Raw genomic sequence first — 14,489 nt, 5'->3', positions numbered from 1 at the left:
GTCGCCAGAAATCGCCAAAATCATATCTTCAGTGAAACATTGGATTAATTTCTCATGGAGAGTTGAATACAGGGAAGCACTTTGTACTGATAACTTCTCCCATTTATCATAAACGCGGTGTATTTTCTGCTATTCGGGTGTAGTGGAATCTGCCAATACCCTGCAGTCATCTCCAATGAAGTGAAATTATGTACTATGCGATAAACAATGAGTTGCTGTTGAGTCACCTTTGCAATTTTTGTTTACATAGGATCGTACTCCCAAAGGCGACTTGACAGCAACTCATTTTTGATCGCCCTTTATTTGGGGTTATCGAACCTTTCTAATATTTCGTCCAAATTTCTGAACAGGGACGCGCTGAGCTTCCCGTCCCGTCACTCTTAGTTTCCCTGGCCTTGTTCATGTGATGGACTCGACCACCTCCTCGAATAGTCATGATGTCGTCAAAATTATTCTTCTCCCCTGCAGTAACCGGCTCGGCGTCCTGGTCCATAGGTTCTACGGCCTCGCATGAACTCCGACATTTAGGCGTTGCTCTTGCAGTTGCTGATCAGTCCTATCGTTATTTCCAAATTGCCTTCTGTTTTCACTGGGTTCCTGAATGCAACCTAGCATTTCGATCAGCGCTTTCATAGTTTTCGGTTGAGCGGCATATAAAATCATTTGGGTTTCGCGGGGAAAATGACTTATTAAAGGGGCCAGTCTTCTGGCTTTCTTCAATCTTCGGTTCCACGTGCATCGTATTAGCTATACCCACTACCAGACGTGTTCGACGTTTCTCGCTTGATACATTTTGGGGGTGCCGAATCTCAGCTTGATTTTGTTCTGAACCTCTCCAGAGCAGAATTTCTCTAAAAACGCATCGCTTCTTCTTTATTGAGTCTTCTTTCCATTTGATTAACTTTATCTGCAATTTTCTGGGCCCTTCTTCATTTCTTTTTGTAGCACTTCTTGGCTCATTTTGACTTCTTCTTGTCCAGTTCTTATTTTTTGGAATCCGTGTTAGCGTATTCAAACACATTTTGGGTGTAGGAATATATACAGCTTCTAATACATCTTGGCTCTCTTGACTGAAAACTCTCTCTTCACTAGCTTCTCCATTATATTCCTCTAAATTGTTCGCGCAGCTTTCTTAAAACCGGACCTCAATCCCATAAAATAATTCTTCAAATTTGTGGATCATGAGTTTCTGGTTTAGAGGGTGATATTTCGAGCGTTCACGTTTCATTTTGTAATGAATGTTACAAATTTACCTCTCCTCCGACGTCTTCTGGTTGCTAAAATTGTGTGTGGTATAGTTGTATTGATATGTCTCGGCTGCTGGTCAGTTAATAACCCTCTTCTGCCATCAAGCATAAGGGTAAAGGGATAAATAATAACTCAATAATCGCTATTAAAATTTTTATGGTTCTTATTTTTCTGAAAGTATCGCCTTCTTTGCTGTAAGAGAACACATATTAATAATTGGGGCCGAGTCGGAAAGATCCTGTAAAGTAAATGGTCAATCCACATCCACTTGCAAAATCATACTTCCCATTGGTAGGAAAATATTCAAACTTTATTTATAATCGTATATGAAATCAACTCAGCTGGAAGAAAATTACCTACTTCTATTTTTTCAAACCATACGTACAATAAAAATAAAGCGCACAGCGATACATAAATAGGTCAAGAATGTCCAGGTACAATTCGAATATTTTACAAGCAACTGGTGTCCACAAAACAGTCTTAGTGCAAATAGCAAGCAAGTAGTTAAAATTGTCTTTACATTAATATATAAAAGTTATACCACAATGACTCTGACGCTATTTACATTCTACAACGGGGCAAAATCCGATAAGGCAATTCGACAACGGGGCAAGCTACCACGCAGGTAATTAATAATAATAATAATAATAATAACAAGAACAAAAAAACACCATAAATACAAGTAACGCAACATGTACTACAAAGACAGGTCCATCCAATAAAGTTACACGCCCTAGCACATTTAAAAAACACAATACTCCTCAGAAACAACCCACTCGTATACAACCGAAGCGCAAAAACCTTAACAGCACCACAGGCTCACAAAATACTGCAATATCTCCTCCAAAAACCCAAGCAACCTCACAAATACGACCTCAGGAACAAATACCATAAATACAATTAAAAAACACAAAACTCCTTCTTCACAGAAACACACCACGTTATCACAACCCACTCGTATTCAACCCAAACGCAAAGCCAAAGAAACACTTACACAATAAACTCCATTTAATAAAATTACAGGAATTATTATAATGATTTTTTTTGTTTGTTTTGTTTTCCTCTTTCCTGATAGCGTTGGCTATTGTGCCCATCAATAGGTATGTTGGTAAGTACGAATTACATTATCCCTAGATGTCCAATGTACGTGTGTGATTTTTTTTTTTTTAAGGACCCTACATAACTTCACCAGACACAGACACAGACACTAATCGTTACTTGATTTTTAATCCCTGCGATTAGTTAACCAGGCTAGACCTGAGTTCTCACAAGAAACACCGACCATAATAATAATAATAACTTTATTGCCCAACAGTGTATAAACCAATTATGGACATATACAAAATACAACAAGTAAGTTAGACTTAAATAGCATAGACTTACAATTGAATAATTGAATAAGTGACGTAATTACACGTACGTAATTCCAAAGGAGAAGAGAACAAAACAAAATAATAAAAGATAAATGTTCTAAGAAAATTCTAATTATAAGGGTAACGAAAGAAATGTAGCAAGTGTTAAAGCTGGTTAATTATTGTTATTGAGAAAATGTTTAATACAGTTCCATGTAGCGTGGTTAATGTCACAAAATAAGGATACATTATTGTAGCGCTGACATGCAACATATATAGGGGAGACTAACATTAAGTTAGTGTTACTTCGAGGCAAGTAAAACGTTTGATCACTTTTGGAGACAAGTCGTGGCACACGCCATTGTATTCCATCAAGGAGACTAGAACAATCTATGAGATTGTGAAGTAGGTCGTATAAGAATTTAATTGATGTAGTAATACGTCTATGTTCCAACGAAAATAACTTAAAACGACTGAGCAATTGGTCGTGATTAAATCCCCTAGACGGGTATGTTCCATCAATCTTAAAGCTCACGAACTTCGGGTACTTCCTCTATGCTTACGAGCACGCGGACACCAGATTAAGGACGCATACTCCAACTTAGATCTAACAAATGAAAAACACAACGTGTTGAAGGCTTTGACATTGTGAAATGTCGAACAGTTCCTAAATATGAATCCTAGTAGTTTGCTAGCACTATCCACCACAGAGTTCCGATGATGCACAAATGTTAAGCTAGTGTCAAATATGACACCTAGGTCCTTGATAGAGTCACACCTCGTTAGATGTGTAGAGGCGAGCGTATATTTAAACAGAATATGACTCTTCTTCCGGGTGAACGTTACGACACGACATTTTACGACGTTCAGTTGAATGTTGTTGTCACCACACCATTTGTGGATTAATTCTAGTTGACTTTGTAAGAACTTGCAGTCATTGGTCGATTCAATAGGTGCGAATACCTTAAGGTCGTCTGCATACATCAGCTTGTGGGCAGCAATAGCTTCTAGTAGGTCATTAACGAAAACTATAAATAACAGCGGCCCTAGATTAGAGCCCTGTGGTACTCCAGAAGTAGCCATAAGGCTATCCGACATATGTCCATTATAAGTGATATACTGCAGACGGTTCGAAAGATAAGAATACAGCAGGTTTAGGAGAGGGTCGCTCAATCCGAGAACATCTAGTTTCCTGAGAAGTAGGTGATGATCCACTCAAATCAATCAAATCAAAAGCCTTGGAGAAGTCCGTGTATATAGTATCGATCTGCCCACGAGCATCTAGAATAGGTGCGACGACGTTCATAAATGAAGCTAAGTTGGATACCGTGGAGCGTTTTCTTATAAATCCATGCTGATGTGGTGAGATTCTTGTGGCTATGGCAGGATATAAGCGTGCATATAAAGTCATTTCGAAAACCTTGGCAAGGTTGCACAAAATGGAAATCGGGCGATAATTTTTTACATCGTCTGGAGCGCCGTTTTTTAATATTGGACAAATCTTGGAGTTTTTCCAGATAATATCAGGGAAAGTGCATGTTTTTAGGATTAGGTTAAAAATTGTCAGTAGAGGGGTAGAAAAAATTATTGCACAGTCTTTAAGTAGAAAGCTGGGAATATTGTCAAGGCCAAAGGTGTGGGAATTTTTTAATGACTTGAGTTGTTTTTCAATTTCATTCAAGGTGAATTGATTGAATTGTTTGTTGTTTATGCACTAGGAGTTATCGATGCGCTTTCGTGGATGCTTCGATGTGAAATGGTCTGGTTCCGCCCCAAGAAGAATTTTTACATTTTTGAAATCAGAAAAAAATGACACAAAAAGTAAAAATTACTTCTCTAAGAAAAAACAAAGTTGATGATGGATGACTGGAGACGAAACGTCAAACTTAAAATTTAAAAGTAGCATCTTGTAGAGGGAAAAAGGTCACCATTATAATGTATCATTTATTTCAAAATATCTTTTTAAATAACTTCAGTAAAAAATAAAAACGATTTTGCAAAATTTCGTTTTTTTTACAGATAGGTACCACGGAAAGTTAAGCATCAAAATACACAACTTTTCCACATTCAAACTACCTACCTATCCCTTACAGTTCCCGAGATCCCCATATGGTGGCCCACGGATTTGAATCAGCCTATATAGTCAATTTTAAAGATAGATCAAAAGCTTTTTTTATACTTTTCATAGATTTTTCAAAGCATCTTCAGAGATTAAAAATGCTCCAGAGGATTTTCCAAGTGTCTTGAAAGATATCTCCTCATTTTTTTGGGGCCTCAAATGTATGTATGGATAATTTCCGAAACACAAGCCAGCACAATTTGTTTTGACTTCATTTAACGAACTAAGTCAATGTTTCTGTCAGAAGCGCAATTCAGCTTAACCTTGAGCTTTTTAAGTTAAAGACTTGCCATCTTATGTAAGACGTTTTACATTTCCATGCAATGTTTAGTAAAAATTACTGCACGTTAATCGAACAATTCACAAGAACTTTACTTAGCTCAATGTAGCACAAATAGACCCAGTAGCAAGGGGGCGAATTTTCAGGGAAGAATCTTTCCAGGTCGAGTTTTTCCGGTGCGAATCGTCCTACAATCATTGACCGTGTTAATCGATTAATTTTCTTAAATTGGAACAGTACATGTTGAGGACCCTGTATCGGTTCAAACCATTTTACAGAGGTTTCAGCTATTTACAATTTCACTTATAGAATTTATACGGAATTGGTATGAGCCTAGAAAATTCAAAAATATGCGATAACTTATGAACCCGAATGGTACAGTGTGCGTTTCTTCCCAGCCTATAAATAATTTTAGAGCCTTAAAAAAACAAAACCACCTCATGCAGATGTATCAAATTTTAACTTCAATTGTCAATTGAAGATTTCTTACACAATTTCACAATTTGCTCTAAAATTTAATTCAATTTGATCGAATTTTTTTGCCTAGGCCCACAACGGTTTCAGCCGAGTTCCTTAGGATGTCACTGTTCTCGTTTATACATACATCTTGATTGTCAATCGAGATTGTTTTACAAAAAGTATTAGGATTATGGTTTGGTAGTTACCATTGTTTTTATTGATATTACAGCCAATCCAATCGCTCGAAGAATCAGGCAACGCCATCTGAACTGATGATAACATAAATGCTAAAATGTTATACAATTTTGGCGAGTTCCTTAGGATGTTATCGGTGGTGAGGAAAACAAAAAAATGCATACTTTTTGTATCGTTCGAGTTCTGAAATAATAGTATATTAAGATACAAGTGTATAATCAAGTCTTTAAAGCACGCGCAACGAGTTTAAGGGCACGACGCAAAGCAGAGTGCCTTTAACGTTGCAAGTGCTTTAAAGACCAATTATACACGTGTATCTTATAGTATTTTTTATTATACGTGCAGTATAATTTAAAAATAGGAAATACAAGGAAATCATATTAACGTTATACTCGAATGCATGTTTAATAGTGGGCTGGGTGTTCGAAATTTCACGATTGCCATGGAAATGTCACTTGACGTTTGCTTATAAAAATCATCGTCTTTGTAAATAAAACGATTTCCGTTGGAAAAGATAATACATCGTCCATTAAATCGCTTGTTGTAAAATCTAAACAAACGTTGGTAGGTGTAAAATCCAAATCCAGTAAAGCCTATTATAAAGAATATGAAAAGTTGTTTCCATGGATGAATAGGAAGTTACTTACGAATAAAGTCTTAAATGCATCGATAATGCTGGGATATATGAAGGAAATGTGAAAGGTATTTAAATCTCCTATCTTTTGGTGCATTAACTCAAAACTTCAAACAATGCTGCGATTAAAAAGTGGAACAGATTTGGAAGCATACCCTAAATTACGCGCGTTTGTGAAACCTTCAAGCAAAGGATAGGTACAAGCCAAAGAAATGTTCTGCATTTACAGAAAGCGACCTAAGAGGATTTTTTTATTTCAGCCCCAGATGACAGTTTCAAAAGTTATACTTGAAGTATCGTTACTTAGCAACTTTAAAGCACATGTGTGTTAAAGGCCTTTTTTCGCACGCATTTGAGTATTTAAAACGGAGATTGTGATTCAAGTATAATAAAAAATTGATTTTTAATACCTTTATTAACCCGTAGTTCTAGTATTACATTATTTATCAACGATTATAGCGAATGCGCAAATATACCCACAATTTGTTTCAAGAGTCTCGTTCCTCTACAGACCGCAGACTGCTCTTATTATCGTTTTTGACGAAATGATCTTCAATTTCCAAAAAGGTTTTTTGACGAGTTTCCACGACCCAACTGTAAATATATGCGCATGCTATTAGCGAAGAAAATGACATAAAGTACATGATATGAGAGTGCTTTACAACCTTTTTGATCGCGTAATAGGACTGTATGGCAAAAAACTCGAGCATGTGGCCTAAGATGCTTGAGAGCGACTGGCCTGTTCCACGTATGTGAGTGGGGTAAATTGATGGAGTAATTACGACAGCAACAGAATATGGACCCGCTACTATTGAACTAGTATACAATAGCAATGCGCATAGTGGAATCCATTGGTAGATGGATGTGCCTAAAAGTAAAAGTAATACCCTCACTTTATAGACAGTTGGAAAACCTTTTGGATTGAAGTCCATGTATAGTCCGAAAGTTAGCAGGCACCCGGAGATAATTAGGTAACTTGCGATTAAAATCAATCGAAACCTAAAGGTTTTTAACAACCAGGTGTTACAAAATGTCATGACCAACTTAGTCAATCCTAAATAAATGCCAACAGCGTACGGATTTATCGTAGTACTGAAACCCTGAAACAGAAGCTTACGTTTTCAATTTTTGGAGTACAATCTACTTACATTGAAGAAAATTATAATGTTGCTAAACACTATAATTGATCCTGCAAGGGTGTGGAAGAAGTCTAAACCAGCAACCATGAGTACTCTCTTGTACCCGGAGGGTTGAAGGAAGAATTTCATTTGCTGAAGTAGGTTTAAATTAGTTGATCGATATCGATCGTGGAGTGTTTGGATCATAAGTAGCTTACGATCAATCACGCTTTCAAACTAGAAAAAAAACTGTACACCGCAAACGTAGAGCAATTTGGTTACGTTTTCATCTTTTGATGTGCTTCGATATCGATTAAAATACACCAGCGACTTCTTTGCTTCGTCAAAACGTCCTCTAGTTACAAGCCACAGCATACTCTCTTTAAGTAACAGTGATAGAATCAGCGGTCCAAGTGGCAATAAGCAGTTTATCCAAGCTATAGTTCGCCAATGAAGAAAAGCACCTAGTAAAAACGTGGCCATGCTTCCCAAACCCCAGAAGATGGTTTTAAGGTTTACCAGCATACCTCTTACGCTAGGTGAACTAATTTCGGTAATATACGTGACGGCAGTGATCACTAGCCATGCTGCAACACCTGAGTAAGTGCTAGTTCTATGATGAAGGAACAATTACGAAAAGAGAAAATTAAAATCGTGTATCCTGTCCCAATTATCAGGAAACTCGACGCATTCGCGATTATTAACCATCCAATTGACCATGGCAACATCGCAACTCTCAGCGTGTTTAACCTCCCGATATGGTCTATAACTAATCCCGCCAGAATGCAGCCTAGCGGCTTAACTATTGAACCAATAGATACTAAAATTCTCCATTTGGTACTATTCAAATAAACTGTGATACTTACACAACCATGATTTCTCGTTGTCGCTCATAGTGAACGATTCCTCAACCTGCGTGTCGTTAGTTTTAGAAAAATAAGGAATCAAGATTGATAAGTAACTGAGTTCCAGACCATTTAAAAAACAAAACGACGCGACTGCAATTGACGAAAGGATCTGTGAGGAAAATTGGCATTAATAACACATGGTGCTTTTAAGGATGCGATTACCTGCGGCAGGAAATAAAGGCGCATTCTGTAAGCGATTTTAGATGAAAAGCCCCTGGTCGAATGCTGCACTCAGACCACTTTCTCCTAGACTTTCTCCGTACAAAAAAGACTTTGTGGAGTATAGTTTTGTATATGAATTATGAGTGGTGCTGAAAAATACAAAATATCAAGAGTTTTGGGTTTCGAGCGCCAATTAGAGCGCCAAAGAGGATTTTCAGTTAGCCTTCTTTGATTATTTTCTACGCACGAAACAGGGTATAACATTAACTTCTCCAACTAACGTTGGATTTGATCCAAGATAGATGAACAATCGGCACAACTTAGATATTGAGAAGAGTGAAGAAGATACGGCAACGTGTGAAAACTAAATCTGTTGCTTCACATGAATGTCAAAGGTAGGAATGTGCATTGATAATGCAGTTAATGAGAATAGTCATCGCTATGAGAGCTGAAACCACATGATTTTAGTGTTTTTTATAACTAAAGTTAACTGTAATTTTGCCAATTTAAAATAGATAATTTTGTTTTTGCCTCTGAAAATGCTATTACGATATCGTATACTTACAGTCTTCACTATGATGTAGCACTATTACGACTATGCGAGACCTCGTGAAAAATAAGAAAGTAGAGCAGCAAATCACTGATTTGAGAATCACAAAACCGCACAATTGATTACCTAATTTCTCATTTTACTACTTTGTAAAGATTTCGCTATCAGAGATAGACTATATAAACAATAAATTAGTGATAATTATCATAAACTTTCTTAGAGCTTATTTGCATGTTCTTGAAGCTAAGTGTGCCAGTTAGATCATTTCGCCTCTGCATTCGTTATCATTAATTCTCGATAGAGGTCTAAATACCCGATAATGCTCAATGGCGGCCACTGATATTTAATACTAGCTTTGGATTTCAATAAGCGATCCCTAATTTATGACAAAGAAACTGGACGATAGATTCTCAAAAAACGCCACTACTTCTAGAGACCCCTCACTTAGATTAAAAACGCAAGCAACAAATTTAGATTTTGTGATTTTTTGGTCGACCAGTACTTTCAAACAAAACTACACTCAAATCAAAAGACCACGCTTCCTCCAATCATGTAACTGCACCCACCCAAATAAAATGACCAATAATGAAAAAAAAAACACCCTTTTGGGCTGGCGTGAACGCTAGTGTGGAAATATAAGAAAATTGTGGAAGGCAATGGTACAAGTTACTTCTTAGCAATTTCCTAGCAATTTTGCCTTTCCGTAAACCCTCTACAGAATCTTCTTACCATTTCGTTTCAAAAGCTTGGCTGAAACCTGCCTTTACGAATCTTCTTCGGATTCTTTTGGTGATGTTCCTGGAAAGTCAAGTTTTTCTGTAAATCCTACCATTTGTTCTTACAAATCCTTTTAAGGGCCTTCTCCTCTACGTATTTTTTCTTGAAATTGGTCATCTTAGGAGACATTTTTTTAGCACCCTTTTGGTTTTTGCAGTCATCTCTTTTGATTTATTCGTTGCGGACTAAGACCTTCGAAACACCAGTTTGTGGTTTTTTATCTTCCATCCCTAAAATAAAACATATTCCTAAATCAAGCATTATTCAACGCTTATACAGGGTGTTACATGACCGTGTGTAAAAAAATTGGATGGCACTTTTTACAAACAAACCGAAGGTCCAACGTGTTTCGTTTGGGAGCCACCCACAAAGAAGTCGTGAAATTTGGATTTCCTCTTTAATCTTTTTCTCAGCAACCATAAGAGTTACAAAGATTGGTGGCACGTCTTTGAATAGGTTGTCGGGTAAGTTATCCGATTTTGAACAAAATATTTCAAAATTCCTGCCACGAAAGGGCGCACCCCTGGTTGGGGGTGCGAAAAAAATTTTGATTTCGACGAAATTTGGTATCTGGGGGTTTTTGAACATGAAAATCACGAATCCGAAATTAGTTTTTGAAAACTCGAAGAAAAAGTTCCACTGCAATTCTTGGCCGGACAACTTTTCTAACAAAAGTTATACTCCTTTGAACATTGGTCCTTCGGGTTACGAAGTGTCGCCCGCCTACTAGTGAGTGATCTAATTTCGCATGTAGTTAATTGTAAATGTTGCAAATAAAAAAAAATAACTCAGTTTCGCTATGGTACCTAAATACAATAGTATAGTGCAACAACCATAAAGTGACTAATACCGCCGTAAACAGTCATCTTCTTTGGTAGGTATACTGTCAACCCACTAATTCATTTATTTATTTATTATCCCTCTCTTGAACGTGAATTTTAGTTGGAGCGAGTTTCTGGCGAAAGAGTAGTCCGCAGGGTCTTCCGGTGGCAAATTTTCAAGGACAAATCTTCCACAGTCGAGTCTTCCGGGAGCGAATTTACCGTGGCGATTTTCCCGGCACGAATCTTCTTACAATCATCGAGCAAATGGGAGCACTACCTTTTGTTGCTGTGCTGTGTCACTTGGTCTGTTCATTTCCAAAAATACTTTCTTCTGAAGAATGGTATTGACTAAACTTGTGGTAAAAGATCCTCTATGGTAACTTTGATGATAATGCATCTAATAAGTCAAAATATGGTAGTTGAACTATCTCTCCGATGGTCAATCTCCTTGTAAACTTTGTACTGAATTATTGATCTAAAATTTTTGGTAAACATTTGCCTTTGTTGAAAATAGCTTGAAGGCTTGGAATAGTCACGTCCAACACCTTTTGTTGGTGTTATCGACAAACTTTGAGCTAAATTTCGACTTATAACTCGTAATTTTAATATGTCAATCTAATACAATATTTTAGTCCCAGAACTTGATATTGTCTCATTTTTTATTCATTGATATTATACAGAAATTCTTCAACTTACAATCGCGATCGTTTTTTAAATACAACAGATTTTCAATAAAATCTTTGGTATTATAAAAATGTAATCCATATCCCCTCTACATTTAAGAACTTTATTGGAAGTTTAGAACTTCAGATTCAGATACGGGATATGATTAATAAAGTATTTCAAATGGTATATTAAGAGACAACTGCATAATCAAGTCTTTAAAACGCGCGAAGGAGTTTAATGGCACGACGCGCAGCGGAGTGTCTTTAAAAGTTGTAAGTGTTTTAAAGAACAAAATTATATACATGTTTCTTATAGTATTTTTTATTACACTTGCAATATAATTAAAAGTAAAGGAAATAAAATAAAATCATATTGACGTTATACTCGTATACAAATTGAGTTGTAAATAAATTGACTTTGGTTGTAAAGATAATACACCGTCCATTCAATGGCGTCCAAATCCAGCAAAGCCTATTATAAAGAATATGAATAGTTGTCTTAAATGCATCGATGAAGGAAATGTAAAAGGTACATAAAAAACTGTTATATTACGCGTAACTTACAAGAGGTCGGTTTTTTATGTAATTTATGCCTTTTATTCTTCTTATTCCAAACGACGCGTGATGGTGAAATACCTACTGCTTGGGTATTTTATTTAATACACCAAAATATATAATTTAACATTTGGTACTATTCAGATAAACTGTGATACTTACACAACCATGATTTCTGATTGTCGCTCATAGCGAACGATTGCTCAACCTGCGTGTCGTTAGTTTTAGAAAAATACGGAATCAAGATTGATAAATAAGTGAGTTCCGGTCCATTTAAAAAACAAAACGACGCGACTGCAGTTGACGAAAAGATCTGTGGGGAAAATTGGCATTAATATCACATGTTGCTTTTAAGGATGCGATTACCTGCGGCAGGAAATAAAGGCGCATTCTGTAAGCGATTTTAGATGAAAATCCCCTGGGCAATCTTTCACTATTTATGGTGAACTCACTTTCTCCTTGCAAAAAAATGAACAGTCGATTCACTTACTTTGTGTTCCACGAAGTAGCGTTATTGAGTGAAACTCTAAATTTGCGGGGTATAGTTTTGTATATGAATTATAACTGGTGCTGAAAAATTCAAAAATAAATTTAAAAAATAGAACAATATCAAGTTTTGGGTTCCGACCACCAACTGAAGCGCCAAAGAAGATTTTCAGTTAGCCTTCTTTGATTATTACAACATTAACTTCTCCAATTAACGTTGGATTTGATCCAAAAAATATACAAGCGACACACCTTAGATCTTGAGAAGGGTGAAGAAGATAAGCCAACGTGTGAAAACTGAATCAATGTTTTTTCACATTACATTGATGATGGAGTTAATGAGTTATGTCTTCACTATGATGTAGCACTGTTACGAGTATGCGGGACCTAGTAAAAAATAAGGTAGTAGAGCGGTAAACAAATGATTTGCGAATCACAAAACCGCACATTTGATTACCTAATTTCTCGTTTAACCACTTTTAAAATATTTCGCTATCATCAGTGATAGACTATATAAACAAGAAATAAGTGACAATTACCATGAACTTTCTTAGATGTCATTTTGATTTTCTTGAAACTAAGAGTGATGTGGTGCCAGATCTGGAGAGATAGCTGTGAACGACGGCCACTCATACTCACCTCTGCACCCTAAAATTCAGAATCAACTTTTATGACTAGATCGGCCGACGGTTAACGGTGCCAAATTTCGTCCATTTCATAAGCTTTAGATAAACAGTCATCAGGAAGCATTGGCTAAAAAAGCATTAATTAAAATGAATACTTTGAGCCGATGATGATAACCAAACCTGCCCGTCGACATACGCGATCAACGCGAAGGTGTTGTATCATTGTCTTGCTATAAACAAAATGATACGTAATGAAAAAATCGCCGTTTTGAGCTCGCGTGAACGCTAGGAAGTGGTGGAAATTATAGGAGGATGGTGGAAGGCGTTCGTACAAAATGACTTCTTAAACTCTTTTGGAGGTTTTACTAACAATTTTGCTATAAGCCTTTTCGTAAACCCTCCACAGAATCTTCTAACCAACTCGTTTCAAAAAATATTCAGTAATTCGTCTATGTGTCTCAGTGGTAGAGCGTTGGGCTACATAGCCAGAGGACGGGTGTTCGAATCTGGGCTGAGGTAAGAATTTTTCATCTGTGACAGAGATGGAAATTTTCTTAGATCAGTTTCAGACATTCTACCGGCTACTCGCAATTAGGTTTTCCAGCAGCTATAAGCCTTTTCGTAAACCCTCCACAGAATCTTCTAACCAACTCGTTTCAAAAAATATTCAGTAATTCGTCTATGTGTCTCAGTGGTAGAGCGTTGGGCTACATAGCCAGAGGACGGGTGTTCGAATCTGGGCTGAGGTAAGAATTTTTCATCTGTGACAGAGATGGAAATTTTCTTAGATCAGTTTCAGACATTCTACCGGCTACTCGCAATTAGGTTTTCCAGCAGTTTTCCTAATTCTTAAGGTAAATACCGGAGTAGTATAGAACAACTTAGGACCTTCTGCATGGGCACCTCTAAAAAGGATTATGCGGGTCACACTGTAATTGGGCGCAAGGCTGTTGACAGCCCAGAACAAGAGGATATAAATAAATAAAGCTTGGTTGAAACCTTCTTTTACGAATCTTCTTTGGAATTTTTTAGCGACGCTCTTCAAAATCTTCGAAATTTTTCTGTAAATCCCACCCTTGTTCTTACAAATACTTTTAAGAGCCTTCTTTTTTCCTAATTATCTTGAAGGTCATCTTAGGAGACATTTTTTAGCATCCTTGTGGTTGTTGCAAACATTTAACATCTCATTTGATTTATCCGTGACGGACTAAGATCTTTCAAACTACAGCTTGCGACTTTATCTTCCATTCCTCAAATATATTCCTAAATCAACCATATTCAACGCTTATAAAAGCTGTTTCACGCAAAACGTTACCTAGAAGTATTTAGACTTCCATTAATAATTTAAATCTAAAAATTCGCATACCAACCAGTTTTTCATGATCTATCGAAAGAAAATATTGTCATGATCGTTTCACTTCCGGTTTTCCAAGATGTGGATAGCAACTTTCTTATTTTAAATAGAACACCCTATACTTTATTGCATTTTCGAAATCCACATGAAAATTTACGTTGTTTCATACCAAATTTC

General features: G+C 36.7%; 1 protein-coding gene across 9 annotated transcripts; it reads right to left on the bottom strand.

Moving 5' to 3' along the window:
- Positions 1 to 6,714: 6,714 nt before the first annotated feature.
- LOC116174104 (facilitated trehalose transporter Tret1-like) lies at positions 6,715 to 13,558 on the bottom strand. Of its 9 annotated transcripts, none has more exons than XM_031491912.1 (11): positions 12,213 to 13,558; positions 12,009 to 12,159; positions 9,868 to 10,032; positions 9,755 to 9,823; positions 8,476 to 8,624; positions 8,272 to 8,422; positions 8,040 to 8,225; positions 7,688 to 7,992; positions 7,436 to 7,642; positions 7,201 to 7,387; positions 6,715 to 7,155 (listed from the first exon to the last, which is right to left on the bottom strand). In XM_031491912.1, the coding sequence occupies exons 5-11, from the start codon at positions 8,497 to 8,499 to the stop codon at positions 6,776 to 6,778; spliced, it is 1,440 nt and encodes a 479-aa protein (XP_031347772.1). In that variant the 5' UTR covers positions 8,500 to 8,624; positions 9,755 to 9,823; positions 9,868 to 10,032; positions 12,009 to 12,159; positions 12,213 to 13,558; the 3' UTR covers positions 6,715 to 6,775. The 9 variants fall into 9 exon arrangements, with proteins under 9 accessions (XP_031347772.1, XP_031347775.1, XP_031347771.1 ...); XM_031491915.1 differs by having other exon boundaries at positions 9,755 to 9,808; XM_031491911.1 differs by having other exon boundaries at positions 9,755 to 10,032.
- Positions 13,559 to 14,489: the final 931 nt, after the last annotated feature.

This window comes from Photinus pyralis, unplaced genomic scaffold, assembly GCF_008802855.1.
Source record: "Photinus pyralis isolate 1611_PpyrPB1 unplaced genomic scaffold, Ppyr1.3 Ppyr1.4_LG6, whole genome shotgun sequence".
Taxonomy (NCBI): Eukaryota; Metazoa; Arthropoda; class Insecta; order Coleoptera; family Lampyridae; genus Photinus; species Photinus pyralis.
The sequence above is the reverse complement of the archived record's forward strand: the minus strand, read 5'-3'. Positions and strand labels throughout refer to the sequence as shown.